The sequence below is a fragment of the Recurvomyces mirabilis genome (genome assembly GCF_035927965.1).
Source record: "Recurvomyces mirabilis strain CCFEE 5264 chromosome Unknown scaffold_4, whole genome shotgun sequence".
Taxonomy (NCBI): domain Eukaryota; kingdom Fungi; phylum Ascomycota; class Dothideomycetes; order Mycosphaerellales; family Teratosphaeriaceae; genus Recurvomyces; species Recurvomyces mirabilis.
The window spans coordinates 933,804-949,748 of NW_027041938.1; the positions used below are offsets into that span (position 1 = coordinate 933,804).

The following is a 15,945-nucleotide window of genomic DNA, read 5'->3' on the forward strand; positions in this document are numbered from 1 at the left end:
CGAGCACGGCGATCATTGCCCAGGACAACGATATGCGACTACATCTCATGATGTATCTGTCGCAAAGCTGAACTTCATGCTACAGGGTCACATACTACTGTTATCGCCCGCTCGTCACCAGACCACGATAACTTCACACGACTCGTCGGCCATTCCGATTCTACGCGCAGCACACGGGACACCGCAGTCACCTGCGCTTCCAACCAATGTGAACTTACCGGCCGCAAGACCGTGCTGGCCAATGGTAAATGGTGCTTACGGCGACGTGGAGACAAACAGGCCTGCGGATACGATCAATGGTAGGGCGCAATGAAATGGCGCATCCTTCGTCTGAGGCGCAGGCCAAGCAGCTGTGGGTTTCCTGCAGGCGCTCGTCTCGTTTCGGAATTCGGTGTTCGACGTGCAGGTTAGACGATGCAGAGCGGCCTCAATTGCCTTTGCTTGGCGCGGTTCTGTGATTTGGGCAAACTGTTCACGATATCGTAGGAAAGCGATTGTTACTCAAAAGCGCACACAGTATCTGTACGATGGTAGTGAGGACTTTTGCGATCTTGTAGACACGAATAGTGAAAGAGAAACGCGACATCAGGTCCTCGAAAGTGAGCTTCTTGACCGGAACCACCCCACAAGATCTGTGCCGTGCATGTGAATGTAACCACTTCCCGCTAAGCGTGATTATGGCCTCTGACTCACCGGGAGCTTCCGCCGTGCGAAATCAGAATTGATAAGCCGTCAGGCTCCCACCTTCTCCGCTTCCTTTCTCAAACCCATCCACATTGACGAACACACACCAAACAACATTAGAGACAACCACAAGATGGCTGCCTCTAACTAAGCTGAAGTCGCCCATCATACCCACCCACATATTACCGTCCACTCAACTTTTCGAGCTTCCGCTTGCGGATCCTCAAGTGCACCGTCTTCAAGACACCGCTCTCGCGATCACCCCCCAGTCGTTCACCACGGCTTCACAACAGCAGACATGGCTTCCACCACCAACGTCAGCAGGGCACCCGCCTCAACCAGCATTCACCGACTTCAGTCTCTTTTCAGCACCGCCCCCAGCACCGACCCAGGCACACCAGGCGACTCCCCGTCGGGCTCCCTCGCTCGATCCGACGCTGCAAGCTTCGTTTAACAGCCTCGAGACAGGCGCATACATTGCGCAAGGCAACAACTACAACCACTCAGCTCAAACGAACTCCAACTACACCATTCAGCGTATCACCAACCGGCCCGCACGCCCACCTGTGCCACTGTTCCACTCCAACTCGACCGGCAGCTTAGCATCCCAACCAGATTTCCCACTGTTCGATAACAACGACATCACTATGGGTGGCGGAGGTAATTCTATTCACCCGTCTCCACGTATGGAAATGCATCTAACATGCTCGCCAGTAAATGTTGCCTACGAAGGCACCTTCGGTGACCTTAGCGCAGGCAACAACATGTTCACTGGCGCTGGCGGATTCAACTTCGATGACTATGTCGAAGTCGGCAACCACGACACCATGCCTGCGGCTGACTTCACGGCCATCAACCATGGCACCATCTCGCCAAAGGATGTGTTTAACGACTCTGTCCCACCATCTACTACTTTCACAAACCTGACTACACCCCAGTCGGGGTTTCTGGACACGCCGGATGATGACTATGAGACCTCTCCCCTCTTCACAGACAGCTTGGGCGTCGACAACAGCGCACAGTGGCCATCGCTCTTCCCTGAGTATGACCCTGCCGCTATGGCTGGCGCACCACTCATGACCCGTAACTCCTCGTCAACCTCAACCAACCAGATCGTCGTCCACCCAGGCGGCGAATCCTTCTCTCGCAAGCGCAGCTCGACTCAAGCCTCCCCGGTATCTTTCTCTCCTGCCTTGAAGCACTCGGCTGTAGCTGGTGTTGCCGCGCGCAAGCGTGACAAGCCTCTACCACCGATCATGGCCAGCGAGGATGACCCTGTCGCCTTGAAGCGTGCTCGTAACACTGCCGCCGCTCGTAAATCGCGAGCGAAGAAAGTGCTTGAGCGTGATGATCTGGAGGCGGAGATTGCGGACTTGCAAGCGCAGGTTGCTTTCTGGAAGGCTCAGGCTCTGGGTTCGGATAACGTCACCGACTCCCAGTAGATCTGTGCATTGATGGACTTGAGTGTTGCTGGAGGTTCGTGGTACTGAAGAAAAGAAGACTTGAAGAAGATGAATGCTTGATTTTTTGACGATGCTTGGTGGTGGAAGAAAAAGCTTTCCTATTGCGTTGATTTTTTGATGAGCGACATTGTTGTCGCTGCTCACGGCTTTCTTTGACGCTGCTGCTTATGGCTTCGAGGTAGGCTCGCCTCGTTGCCGCACACACGGCCGGTTCTGATGTCTCCTGCTCACTAGCTTGGCGCTGGTCGGCTGTTGATTGACTCGTGGCCTTGCTTTTTACTGCTGCGTTCTGCTCTAGTTGTACCTTAGGTACCAAAAGTCATTTCATACACACTGCCTCTTCTGAATGTGCCTGTCTACTGCTTTGTCACATGGTCGCCGCTGCTGTGCATTACGCATACCTTTCAACGCTGCTGTGCTAGCTCCTCGTCATCCTCGACTTCTCAGCTTAGCGGCACAGGCGTACATACCAGAGTCGGAGCACAAGGATGACAGTGCTGAGGAATATTTCACCAATTTGCCGTATATACTTTTGCTTGCTCTGCAGTCCTGGTTGGGGTAGACCTGAGCACTACATCGTATTACTATACAAGACTCTGGGCTGCTCTCCGTCCGCCATGTAGAGCACTACCACGGACAACCAATGGCCTTGAAATGCTCGCTGTCGTTTCACAGCCGAGTCAGTCCGTAATGTTACAAAGACCTCCGATGGTCTTGCCAATGCTTTAGCGTGACGCCGTCGATAACACCTTCGGTCTTGTTGCCCTTGCCATCTCCGCCTGATATGATCGGACATTTCCTACTTCGAGACTCTGCTCAAGACTTCAAATTGCTGTCGCGGTCGTTCCACTTTCACCTCACGAGTGTAGCCGTGCGGAGTGCGAAGCACTGGCACCATTTCATCATCGCCGCGATGCCCCACCTTATGTATCGACACTTCGATACATGATGCTCAATCATCCCAGACAGCCTGCTTCGCTCTCACAGCCTCGCTTTTCTTCCTTTCCTCCTCAGCCTTCGCCTGATCACGCTTCTTCTTCTCCTGCATCTTCATAGCTTGATCGTACTCCCTTTGCTCCTTCGTTCGTCTCGGTGCCTTCTGGCCGATACCTGCGGCTATCAACCTCGAAGCCACAGCGGTAGACTTCTCCGGTCTCCGCTCATCCTCGTCCGCCGTTCGGGCTCCCCGAGCGGGTGCAGCACTTTCTGCATCACCATATGCTTGAAAGCCGTAGGGCGGGAAGGTCTGGTATGGAGCTCCCAGGGCTGTCTTGCCCGAGCTGAAGGATGGCGAGGAGGGCGTAGGCGGCGGTGCACCAGGGTAGTCAGACGAGCTTGTCGGTCTTACGGGAGTAGCATTGCCAGAATCGTCTTCATCTGTGTCAGAGTCCTCTTCGGCATCCCACGAGTCTGCTGGTTCCTCTTGCTTGGACTTCGAGGAGATATCCAGCTTCTTCAAGGAGGTGGAGATGGTCTTTGCTGAGGTAGGCGCCATTTCAATAGTAGCGCGCCACCGTCTCTCTCGTCAGACACTCTGTCTCAAGACGTCGCCGTCGTAGCTTCGTCATTTCGAGGCCTCGATTCCGCCTCGGGATCTCCACCAAGGTTGTGGGGAAACCTTGATGAGGGTCCAAGCTGTTGGTCGAAGTGAAGTTCAGCCACCTGTACGTCACCAAAGAGAGCTCCATTTCCTTCTCAACAACATTAACGAGAGATGGGATGTTGTCAAATCACAGTCACGGGCGCAGTGACTGTAGCCATGAGCCCTATGGCCATGCGCAGAACATCTTTACGTGCCCAGCATCCCTGCTCACAGGCCCCGATGTTCGGAGAGAGGACGCAAGCGTCCATTTGAGTTATTCCCGGCATGGGCTCAAGAAGCACGACCACTTCGTGTATTTGGCATTGTTATCATAAATCTGCTTGATGTAGTCTATCGTCTCGTCCATGGTCCATTGTATTCAATAGACACTACTTCTCCCTGCACATAGCCTACAATGGTGGCCCTGCGAGCTAGCCAAGCATCCTTGATCCCATCCACAAGCAAGCACATCTCAAGAACGGCCAGACGAACATTTTCAAGCTCGATAGCCAGGAAATCATATGAAGACACAGTACAGAACCTCCGCATTGGCAAGCACACTCGAGTGATCTACCAAGGCTTCACTGGTCGTGTGGCGACAGGCAATGCCAAAGACAGTATTGCATATGGCACCAATATAGTCGGAGGCGTGACGCCTGGCAAAGAGGGCGAGCATCTTGGTCTTCCACTTCTGCCAAATCTACGGAAAGCAAAAGAGCAGCTCAAGCCTGATGCTACGGCTGTTTTCGTGGCCGCACCGCAATGCGGTAAGGCTATTGAGGAGGCCATTGAGGCCGAGATACCGTTGATCGTTAGTGTTGCGGAGCATATTCCACTGCACGATATTATGAGGGTAACGTATACCACTATAGATGACAATGGTATGATGCTGATACTCCGCAGGTGGCAAGTATACTGAAGACACAATCCAAGTCTCGACTCGTGGGAGCCAATGCGCCGGGGATTATAGCACCCATTGGCTACTGCCGCATTGGCTTCCAACCACTTCCTACTTTCGCTCCTGGTCACATCGGCATCGTTGCCAAGTCGGGAACCTTGTCGTACGAAACCGTAGCATCGATCTCTCGCTCTGGCTTGGGCCAAAGTTTGTGCATAGGTATGGGCGGCGACATCATTGCAGGCACGAACATGGTAGACGCGTTGAAGGTCTTTGAGCACGATCCAGAGACGGAGGGTATCGTGATTGTGGGAGAGGTTGGTGGTCGAGCTGAGGAAGATGCTGCGGAGTGGATCAAGGACTACCTCAAGCGAACTTCCAAGCCAAAGCCGATCGTCGCGCTTGTTGGTGGATTGCATGCGCCTACTGGCAGAATCATGGGTCATGCTGGTGCGTGGGCAGCAGGTGGTGAGAGGTTGGCGAAGGAGAAATACAGTGTTCTGCAAGAGGCTGGAGCGACCATGGTCGACCATCCCGAGAACTTTGGTGGCGTCATGAAGACACTTTTGAGCCAGAGCGGACGTGACGTGAGCAAGATCTTGTCCAACGCCCAGAGTCAACAGAAGCGTGGCTACCATACCTTGCGGAGACGGCCATCGCCTGTTCCTCGCAGAGCAGTACCTCAACAGCAGCAACGTGGCTTGCTCCTCGGCAAAGACCAAGCTAAGGGCCCTCTAGAACCATACCTCAGCCAAGTAGATGGCGTAGCCTTATCGAGCGATGCAGCACCCAAGGATGCTCACTACCTTGCCATCACCGTCGACCGGACAGAACGCTCGCCTTGCATAGCAACTTCACCAACAGCAGACGAGTCTCAGCTTGGTCAAAGGGTACGCCGTTTCCCTTACGACTGGCGGCAAGGCCCCAGCGATGCAACAATCAAGCAAGCACTCGAGCACATGCAACTAGATGCCGCTCCGCCAGCCGCCATGGCGCAAGCCAGCGCATTAATACAAGCTCTGAGCAAGATGTACAAGGCGAAGGAGGCTGTGACACTTTCTGGTTCAGTCAGTATTGACAAGAATGGCAACCTCAGACTCCATGAGCCGAGCTTAGTGCTGCAGTTCGACGACGCAGCATATCGGAGCAATAAGCGCCAGGAAGATATCCACAGCCTACGAAGAAGAGAGAACGAGGTACCAGAGGAAGTCGAAGCAGAGAAGGACGGCATCGTATTTATCAAGCTCGAAGACCCAGAGGCTAGCATTGGTACCCTGGTAAATGGTGCTGGGTTGGCCATGAACACCGTCGACGCGCTCCGGCTACATGGCGGCAAGGCAACAAACTTCCTCGATACTGGCGGCAAAGCCACAAGCGAGACCGTGAAGAAGTCCTTTGAGCTCATCCTTCGCGACCCAAGAGTCAAAGTCATCTTTGTCAACATCTTCGGTGGCTTGACAGACGGCGGCATGATTGCGGAAGGTATCCTGCTGGCGTTTAAGGAGGTGGATATGAAGAATGTACCTGTGATTGTGAGGATACGAGGTACGAACGAGGAGAAGGGGCAGAAGATCATTGCTGACTCTGGATTGAGCTTGGAAGCCTTTGATGGTTTTGCAGAGGCCGCGAAGAGGGTGGTCGAGATCGCAAACAAGTGATCGCAGGCTAGGACCAGACTTCTTGTACATATTCTTGTTTATATAGATGGATTTGGCGAGGTGTTCTGGCTGTAAAGCATGTAACTTGAATCATCTTGAGAGGCAGCTATGTAGCTCGCTGGTGTTGTGCAAATTTATCCGCTTCTCATGAATGCCCAGCTAAATGAGTACCGTGATGTCGCCCGAGAGCGGACCATCCACACCATACGCCAGTTCCCATGAAAACATGATTCGCATGCTCAGAGAGCTCACGCATGGCTACTAAGCTGCTTCGTCGAGGTCACATGCCATTCGTTGTTCATCGTGAAGTTTCTGGTAAAGCGAGCTTAGCAGGCCCCGCCAATCTGCTCCTGGTGCACCTCGAGGGTGTCGCCATCTGCCATGTCGAGCTACATTTGAAGTTAGTACCCTGTTTCTGGTCGGATCTTTCGGCATGTGCGTAGATGACTCACGGTCTCCGGGTTATCCGTGGGATTTACTCGTGTCCCATCGAACAGGAAGCGACAGCTCCGAATGTCCTTGCCTTGACGCTCACAGAAGGCATCCATGAGCTTCTTCAGCTGTGTTGTGCGCTTGATCTTGAAGAAGACTTCATTGTTGTTATCGGTGACCTTGATGTTGAGATGTTCCGATTGCTGTGGCTCCTCAGGCTTCTCGCCAGTTGGTGAAGGGGACTGTTGCTCGTCCGACATGTTGGGTGAGAGGTCGATTTCTGTGCTTGATGCGGATTGTAGGGTCGCAAGTCGAGATTCAAGTTGTGCTAGCCTCTATGCTTTTCTGCGGCGGAGTAAAGCCTTAGTGGCGGAGGTGATTGAGTCGTCGATGGGAAGTGAGTGACGCGAGCAGTGTAAGGCGTGGTGTGAAGAAGGAAAAAACGATTCGCGATTGATGGTTGACCTTGGAACTGTGTCCCGCGCTGCTACGACTCCACAGCGATCCGTGCGCTCGTCACGACGCACGACTGGGGCAAAAGTGATGGCTCGCAAGCAGTGAGGAGGGACAAGCCAAAAAATTCACCTCGTTCCTAGTTCGCCATGGTGAGTGACAGCTTGCTCATATGTGCCCTGCCCTACTAACAATGCAAGACCGGCGCCGAGGAAGGACTGAAGTCTGATCCACCCTGCCATCCTCAAGCATGCGCCATTCAGAGCAAGTCATTTTGTGCTATCGAATGACAGTGTACTGAGCATCTGGCAGCTTGCATACAGAAGAATAATTACAAAGAAGAGGAATGCCAGCAACAAGTATTGTCGTATCGGCTTCCTTGACCGTACAAAAGGCTGATCGTCCCAGATCGATGCACTGTATGCCTGCTGTAATCTCTTCTACCAGCGCAGTGGCGACGAGGCTAGCACAGTGAGCTGTCCAAAGGCCAATCTGCTGCGGTGCGACTGTCCATCAAAGCCCTCCTTCAGGTCTTGCCACTGATCAAAGCACGCAGACTCAAGATGAAGCAGAGGGCAGAGGGCGCCAAGTAGTCTGCCAGCCACTCAGCACTCGCTTCGTCGAGATGATGGCATATACATATCCTGTAGCACAGGATAGCATCGCACAGCCATATAGATATCGATATAAATGTCACGCCACACAAATTAAATCTCACATCCCACGAAGCAGAGATGAAGGAGCAAAGAGGAGGCGCCAGAATCAATCTTAGGGCACCGGAGCACGCAAGGAGGCCTTATAGACCTGTACAAACATTGATGGAATAGTTCGCACCGAGACTCTAATGGTGGCCTGTTTAGACATTGTACGGAGGAAAGAAGGGCTTGGGAGATCTGAGAAATTTGTAGTTGCTGGAGCACGGATCTCAGGGTCAGAAGTCGCGGGAGGTGGACAGATTGTGCAGCGCTGTTCGTTTGCGTGTTTGCATTCTATCAACCTTGCTATTTCCTCCCGAGCTATTCCATACTCTCCTACGTACTAATTAGCGTCGTGACCATGGCTCCTCGCAAGATCATCATAGATACTGACCCTGTGAGTGGCGAACGTTACCAATAGATGGCATGAAAAGACCGGTTCTGATACGACATAGGGTGTCGACGACATACTGGCGATGCTACTGGCTTTCTCGTCACTACCCGAGGAACTGGAAGTGCTCTTGATCTCAGTCACATATGGCAATATCGATCTGGCCAATTGTCTTCGCAATGTTGTCTCACTTTTCTATCACATCGATCAAGAGATCGAATGGAGGGAAGGTCAGGGCCGCCGAGGGGGCTTCGAGACTCTTCGCAAGACAAGACCTTTAGTCGCTGTCGGGCCGGAGCATCCTCTCAGGGACGACAAGCTGATGGCCGACTTCTTTCGTTAGTCTTTACGAGACACCATTATGTTGTGTAGATCGCTTACAGACATGCACAGATGGCACGGACGGTTTAGGTGGCATACATGACAGTGTAAGACCTTGCAGCCTTCGAATGATGCAGAGGCTGATCTCCTGCAGCACCCACACCTGACGCCCGATAACGCCTGGAAAGAGCTGTTCGAAACAGCTCACGCCAAACAACAGGACGATCAAGACAACTTCGCCGTGGCTAGCCAGCTCTCCAAGAAACAGCCAATGTTCGAGCCATCGAAGCAACCAGCACATAAGGAGATCTTGCGGCTGTTACGGGAGAACGAGCCTGACCGTATCAGTATCGTTGCAATTGGACCATTGACGAATCTGGCCATCGCAGCTGCAGAAGACCCAGAAGCGTTCCTACGCGCAAAGGATATCGTGGTTATGGGAGGCACGATTGATCTGCCAGGCAATGTACGTCACTCACAGCCATATCCACAGCATATCCTTATATCAGAGCCAGCCTTCCGATTGATCAAGGCAGCCCCTGGTCCAATAAGAGAGATGCTGAACCGAAGAAACCAGATGACTCCTGTCGCCGAGTTCAACACATTCGCAGATTCGTATGCAGCCGCAAGAGTATACGCACTCACCTCACCAACGCCAAGGACGACTTTGCCACCTGTCCCACCAGCACCTCCTGGTAGAAAGGAGGGTACGGCATCGCCACCGTTTCTTGATCCGTATCCGGAGCACTTATCGCGGAGGCTCGACGTCAAATTGTTTCCGCTAGACATCACGGAGCGCCATCTCCTGACTCGAGGCAAGTTCCAGGAAGTGATTGGCCCATTGCTCCAAGCCAAGTCGCCATTAGCAGAGTGGGTTTCGGCATTTCTAAACTCGACCTTCAACAAAGTCGAGTCGCTCCAGAACAACGTCAGTGGTGATGCTGTACCATTGCAGCTACATGATCCGCTATGTGTATGGTACTGTATGGCCTCCAGCGACCCGAAGTGGAACATCACCGATGACGAAGACATTCGGGTCGAGACGGCGGGGCAGTGGACTCGAGGTATGTGTCTGGTCGATCGTCGTAGCCGGCGGAAACTGGAGGACGACTATGTTGGCGAGCGAGCTGGAGACAGCGGGAATTGGTTGAGTCTGAAGGCAGGGAACAGGATGGGGAGGTGCGTGGGTACTCCGGGTGAGGAGACCTTTGGTGGATACATGCTTGAGCGGATCTTTGCACTGTAGACCTCTGCGGGGACATCGACGTAAAGGGACATGCTCTGCTCCAGTTGATAGGATATATTAGATTACGTGTCGAGGAATTAGTGGAAGCTCGTCATCGGCTCTCATCCGTAATGATATTTCGCGCTGCTGGGCGCAGCGGGACGATTCCTTCTTCCTGTCCAAGTTTCTGTCGTCGCGGCATCAATGCTTACGCTGTCGCATGGTGTGTGTTCATGCTGTGGAGGTCGGACGAGGTGAGGAAGGGACAGGGTGATGATCTCAGGGTCATGACCCTTGCTGTGACCCTGAAGTCAACAGATCGGCGGTGACCCTGCATAGATATAAACTTGACTTCACCTCATCTCCTCCGCTTCACTTCATAGATAACAGTGGGAGGGTTAGTGTATGATGGATTGATTATGCTTCAGTACTTCTCGCCATGCTCTGCTTATTGCACACAGGTATCTACAGCCTGTTACATTGCCACACTTCCTTGTGTCTACTCTGGCCCATCGACTGTCTGGCAGCCTTATTTCCTCGTTATCGTTACACTACTTCGTTGCATCAAGCAACAAGAATTTGTGCTTACACAATCTGCCCGACTCGCTGATTACACAAACACGAGAACATCCCAAACGCACCGTCAAGCTTGGGTATCTTTGCTGCACAATTGAACCCGCAAACCAGCCCCTCCGAAAGAAAATGCAGCGCTAAATGTGACTCGGAAGAGAGATCAAGGTCGAAGGTGAAGCTGGCGAAGTCGCGTCATGGAACGCGGCTTACCGCGGAGATATTTGGATGAAGAAGAGAAGAGTATCGTTCAAGGAGTCTCCTGCGAAGGCGACTCTTTCGGGCTACCAGACATGGATTTCTCCTCTGACCATCGACGGTGTTCGCTCGCTGCCAGAGCTAGACTGTTGAGTCCATTAGACAAGCCAGGTGAAGGATAGGCATAATGTAGGGCGTCGGGGTCGGACAATATTGGACCCATAGGTGGTACGTACTCCAGACTAGTCGTGAAGTTGTTCCGCATGAGCGGCGGTCGCCCATTCAGATCTGGCATCGCCATGGGCAAAGAGGGGATTGGGCCAGTGTCGATAGTATTGCCGAGGAAATATGGTCCAGATGGTGGTAGCATCATCGCTTGGTCGACGAGGACTTGCTGCATCGTGGGTTGTGGTATCACGATGCCTTGCGGTTGCGTCGCCAACGGCATCCCATTCAAGGACTCCTGTCCAGCTGCTTCTGCTAATTGTTGCTCGATAGCGGCGCCGAACTGCTGCTCGGCCTTGACAGCAGTCTTCTTGGTCACTGGTTTCGCAGGCTTCTTCACCTTGGCAGCGGCATCAACACCAGTAGTCGTGGCGGAGCGCGACCCACCACGACCGCTTTGGTGTGTCCGTCGGTGCTGCTCCATGTTATCTTTGCGCGTGAAGGCCTTGTTGCATTCCGGGCAGAAGGCATCCTTCTTGCCTGTGTGCTTTTTGGCGTGTCGCGCGGCATGGCCTGAAGTGGTGAAGAAATCGCTGCAACCGACTTGCTTCGCGAGTGGACACGGGTACTGGTTTTTCTTTGGTTGCGCCTTCGCATTCGACGTTGCGGAGAGGTTGGAGACACGTGAAGGCTCTGATGAGGGTGAATTTGATGACCGATATGCGACTGGTTGCACGGGCTGCGGGACCATTTGATGGGTCATCTGGGGCGGCATGGGGTAGGCAGATGGCATCGCAATAGTCGCATCGGGAATGGGTGGGTACATCGACACATTCTGGTCGTCCATCTTCACCTGTTGCGGGAAATTGTACGCGCAAAACGACTGTTGCTGTTGCAACTTGTGCGCGTGTGGAAGCTGCCGATCAAAGGCGTGGTAGGATGGCGTCAGTGGTGAGGGCGTCTGGAAACCTCGGGAGTCGCTCGAAGAACTCCGGATCAGGTGTGGTGTTTGCGGGGACAAGCTGGGCGTTGATGCGCAACTCGAGGTGCGTGAATGAGCAGCAGACAGTAGCGGCGGGAGGTGGAATTTCGTCGGGTAGTCAGCGGCGGCTACGTCACTATTGAGTAGTGATATCGTTCGTCCGGTACAGTTTCTACCGTCCATTATGTGCTAGCCAGCTTAAGAGCACGCTGTTGTCAGCGTTGTTGGACAATATAATGGTCGTCGTATGTATATGATGGTGGGTGAGTAAGTGTGTGGTGAGGGTCGTGATCTGCTAGAACATCGGATTGGCAGACGTGTTGATCGAGTATACAGCTGGGTGGTATGCTAACAATCTCGAGACGCGGTCGCTGCGGGCGTGAAATAGGCAGACCGTGAGGTTATAAGCAGATGAGGAGAGTGCTAAACAGGGTACGACACGGGACAGAGTCAAGGTTGGGGCCAGTAGGGATACACTGACCATGATATCGAACAATCCCAGCTTCGCCGAGGGGAAAACAGTAGTGCATGAAAAGGTCGCTCAGGGTCCGTCTTATTATTACAAAAAATTCCAACGCATTGGCAGGACCGCGCTTGTGCCGCTGTGGCGCTGCCCATCCAAGAAATGGTAGACTCGTACTGCGTTGGCGAAGGACCAAAACGTTGCTTGCCGCATTATTGCGCTAACGTTGTGAGATTGGCCGATTGGACGGATCCGTGCGGACGTCCGACTCCTCGGGAAGGACTACTGAGACGTAGGCGTTAACGGCTGGCAACCTTGTTAATCAATTCGGTCGGATTAGGAAATGCACATATTCACATCAAAGCCAGCATATTACCGTGCTACGATTCCCGTTACCGACCACACAAGCCGCCAGCGACAAATATGTTCTGGCGACATCTCGACGCGGTGCAACAATGCACCCGCGTCCTCCTACTGTACGTGCTGCTGAAATGGTGCATGGAAGCACAGTGGGTCGGGCGGAGAGATGTCGTCTGGCAAGCTCCCAAACGCTCCGAGCTATGGCTGATGGAGAGCTCTACCGACCGCTGGGCACCACCCTGTGACCTGCCACTAGTATCTGCTTTAACGAATTGCGGGGCTTCCTATATCCAAGATCCTGCCGGCGCGAGATTACTGCTGCCACCTTTTCCCGAGGATGTGTCTGACAGTCTATACAGCGGTAGACGCTGAATCTCACCTCACCATGGCACGGAACTGTAGCAAGCTCGTCTCGGATCCGAGCACCTCCACGCCTCGTCAGGTGCGGTTTCATGGCGGCCGCTCTTCCTCACGGTCGCTTGCCTGCATCGACACAGAGTTCATTGGCTGAGCGATCCTTCGTGGGGCAGTCAGGAACATTACAAAGCTTCCTGCGCGCCGCCTTACATCCGTCTTGCGGCATCTTGTTCAGTGCCCACTTCGCGTCCATGGGCTTCATCTCCTTCGAGCTCTCAGGGGACTGACGTCCTGGCGCGCCCTGCAGCGGACCCCTCTCCATTGCGCCTCTCACATCATTCTTATGTGGCCTTAGTTGAAGCAGGGTCATGCAACGGTCGCTTGGACAGGCCACGAGCCCAAGCACTAACTTTTCGTTCCAACCAGCGTAAGCCACCATATCCCTGCTATAGCGGCCTGGGCCGTCTGTGGCGGCCGTCATGATTTTCGATCACACCCAGTTTCTCGATCAGACCCGTCAGTCTTACGTCCCACTAGCAATCAACCACCGCTGCCTCTGCACCGTGTTCGATCTTTGCGCCCACGCTTCCACAATATCGCCTAGACGCACCGGGTAGATGTCGTTGTGGCAGGTGTGGCTATAACACCGCCATTCGGGGTGCTACACCATCATCCCTGCAGAACGCGTGGTTTCTGCGATCAGCAAGAATGCAGGGCCGGCCGTTTGTCCTACCGAGCTACTTGGACTTCAATCTCACTAACGGTAGCTCCTACGTGACGTCAAAGATCGTGAAGTGGGCACTACGAATTTGATATCGGGATATCTGGTCGACTAGACGGTATTATTGCGGACACGAGAAGACTGTGTAAAGAGAGACTTTGTTGGCGCGCCTGGGAGGACGAAAGTGTCTACTCGCGTCCGAGACTTCCGGCACATCTGCACCTGAACTGGAGCACAACTTGACAGCTTCTACTGTGGGCCGTTTTGGACTCCTCTACCCGATTGTTATTATCATCATTCTACCATGGCTCCGAGCCTTGCCCCGCAATGGCGGACCCGGGCATGAAAGGTTGCCTGCACGTCTGCCGACATGAAGAGTACACACGAAAATGAACAATAAGCTTTAGTCGCTTCTAGATTTGCCCGACGCGTCGACAGCTTCTTGTGCTGACCGCTGGATGTGCAATGCATTGGCATTACGTCCGGCAATTGTATTGCATCCACTGTTATTGCCGCTTATCGCAGATAACGGGCACGAGCTAGCAGATTTTCGCTGCCGAATCTTGGTGCGCCGTCGTTCGCAGGCCCAAGCACTGGCGCTTCGCCGTTTGGATCTCGACATACCCGATTCGGCCATCGCAGTCTTCCTTTCCGGGGTAGATCACTAAGACTTATTGTTCCAATTAGTGATCAATTGGTATCAATGCCGCTATTGTGTCTTGGCTCTTTGCGTCCAAGAGGAACGCTGTTCGAAAGTTCTGGCTCGCATGATTAGATATCAATCAAAGAGTGGCGTGAAGATGTATCTTCTTTGATATGCTGATGGTTTGACACAATACCAGACTTGAATCGATCAGACTTTGACCTCGAGTCCTCATAACGAGAACATGCTCTGACACGTCCGCAGCGGCATTTCACGACGTCCACCGCGCGAAGGTTGCGATCGACACCGCCGTCCTTCGGCAGATGCTGTTTTGGGCGCATACCATTCTGTAGTTAGTCCATAGGCTATTATTGCTGCTTGTTGGTTCTCCTGTCTAACTCCAGCGTTGACCGAGGTCACAGTGATGCGGAAGTTAGGTGATCCCCAAGTCAAAGAGCGTATCGAGCAACAGCTTGACAGATGCGCTGCTTTGTCGAAGTTGAGATAGCCATAGTAGCCTTGCTGCTTACCACACGAAGTGTAGAAGTGAAGTACATTTCAACCACTCAAGGCGTCTTGTGCCATTGTGGTCCCCTATTCCAGAGTTCTGGTCCGCCGTTGCTGCAGATCGGCCCACCACGTTGTGTGGCTGAAGCATTTGACGACCGCCGCTGACTTCACATCATGCACGTCGCCATTGGAAGGCTGCCTTGTGCGGGAACAAGTTGCCATTCATCAATCGGCATTTTCTATGCGAAGCCTGGTATCGACGAAGTGTTGATCCCGTGGTGCCGCGAGCCAACTGATATACGCCGCCGAGCCACCAACATTGCCGATGTCTCCGGTCACGACTCAGCCGGAACCATGGTTCACGCCAAGGATTCTGGATCACCTTTCACGAACCCCTCATTCAAACACAAGTGACCTACGGTGTCGACCCTGTTCAGAGGATACTACTACCGTATCTGCAGGGTAGCCAGACAGCTAGAGACCCTAGTTCCTTGAGCTCCCAGCCGCAAGCAAACGATAGGAGTACGTCGCCGTCTCCGTCAGCTGCGGGGAATCACGCCACATAGGCTACTACGATGCTTGATATGATCCACCCGCACCCTGGGGCCTTGTGGTTGTGATGCCGCGTATAACAACGGCAGAATACAAGTTTGGTAGTTGTGATAGGAAACCATGGCCGTGATCGAGGCATTTGTTGAGCCAGCTAGCACATGGACACCTGGAATCCTGCCGAACCCCGAGGCAGTGCGAAAGATCACCTCAACCCCTTTGATGCAACAATCTACCTCGAGGCCTACTACTCGCATCCATTGCACCATTCTCGCGATAGTGGTCAGCCCCATGATTGGAACCCCTGGAGCACTCTGCACATTTGTAGCCGCTTCTTCATTCGGTCACATGATCGTTCAATGCTCTTCTCGCCAACCTAATCATCATGGTCCGCAAGTGGCTTGCTAAAGTGGCAAATGACCTTCAGCACCTTTCACAAACAGCAGGCCGCGGAAGCAGACGGTAGCCCCGGGCTGACCATTGATAGTGTTCTCGTATGCAGCACCCTGCACCAAATCACTGTGCACCTCACGCAGGGTATCGCTCTCCTCAAAGCCAAACGGAGTTTATCCTTTCACTACAGTGGGCCGATGGAGCTGATGCCTTCGCCGATATGCTCCCCGCT

The 15,945-nt window shown here is 53.3% G+C and overlaps 6 protein-coding genes across 6 annotated transcripts; 3 read left to right on the forward strand and 3 right to left on the reverse strand.

The window, feature by feature from the left end:
• Positions 1-982: 982 nt before the first annotated feature.
• GCN4 (General control protein) lies at positions 983-2,126 on the forward strand (the record flags this gene model as incomplete). Its single annotated transcript, XM_064834918.1, has 3 exons — positions 983-1,095; positions 1,142-1,344; positions 1,399-2,126. 3 exons carry the CDS (start codon positions 983-985, stop codon positions 2,124-2,126), a joined length of 1,044 nt encoding a protein of 347 aa, XP_064697789.1.
• Positions 2,127-3,099: 973 nt separating this feature from the next.
• On the reverse strand, positions 3,100-3,642 carry LTS14_002213 (uncharacterized protein; the record flags this gene model as incomplete). The annotated part of the gene is made up of 1 exon (XM_064834919.1): positions 3,100-3,642. One exon carries the CDS (start codon positions 3,640-3,642, stop codon positions 3,100-3,102), a length of 543 nt encoding a protein of 180 aa, XP_064697790.1.
• Positions 3,643-4,144: 502 nt separating this feature from the next.
• Positions 4,145-6,285, forward strand: LTS14_002214 (uncharacterized protein; the record flags this gene model as incomplete). Its single annotated transcript, XM_064834920.1, has 2 exons — positions 4,145-4,582; positions 4,633-6,285. 2 exons carry the CDS (start codon positions 4,145-4,147, stop codon positions 6,283-6,285), a joined length of 2,091 nt encoding a protein of 696 aa, XP_064697791.1.
• A 326-nt stretch (positions 6,286-6,611) lies between these two features.
• SMT3 (SUMO protein smt3) lies at positions 6,612-6,977 on the reverse strand (the record flags this gene model as incomplete). The annotated part of the gene is made up of 2 exons (XM_064834921.1): positions 6,612-6,674; positions 6,738-6,977. The coding sequence occupies 2 exons, from the start codon at positions 6,975-6,977 to the stop codon at positions 6,612-6,614; spliced, it is 303 nt and encodes a 100-aa protein (XP_064697792.1).
• A 1,249-nt stretch (positions 6,978-8,226) lies between these two features.
• On the forward strand, positions 8,227-9,823 carry LTS14_002216 (uncharacterized protein; the record flags this gene model as incomplete). Its single annotated transcript, XM_064834922.1, has 4 exons — positions 8,227-8,262; positions 8,321-8,594; positions 8,650-8,684; positions 8,732-9,823. 4 exons carry the CDS (start codon positions 8,227-8,229, stop codon positions 9,821-9,823), a joined length of 1,437 nt encoding a protein of 478 aa, XP_064697793.1.
• A 799-nt stretch (positions 9,824-10,622) lies between these two features.
• Positions 10,623-12,247, reverse strand: LTS14_002217 (uncharacterized protein; the record flags this gene model as incomplete). Its single annotated transcript, XM_064834923.1, has 2 exons — positions 10,623-11,845; positions 12,199-12,247. The coding sequence occupies 2 exons, from the start codon at positions 12,245-12,247 to the stop codon at positions 10,623-10,625; spliced, it is 1,272 nt and encodes a 423-aa protein (XP_064697794.1).
• Positions 12,248-15,945: the final 3,698 nt, after the last annotated feature.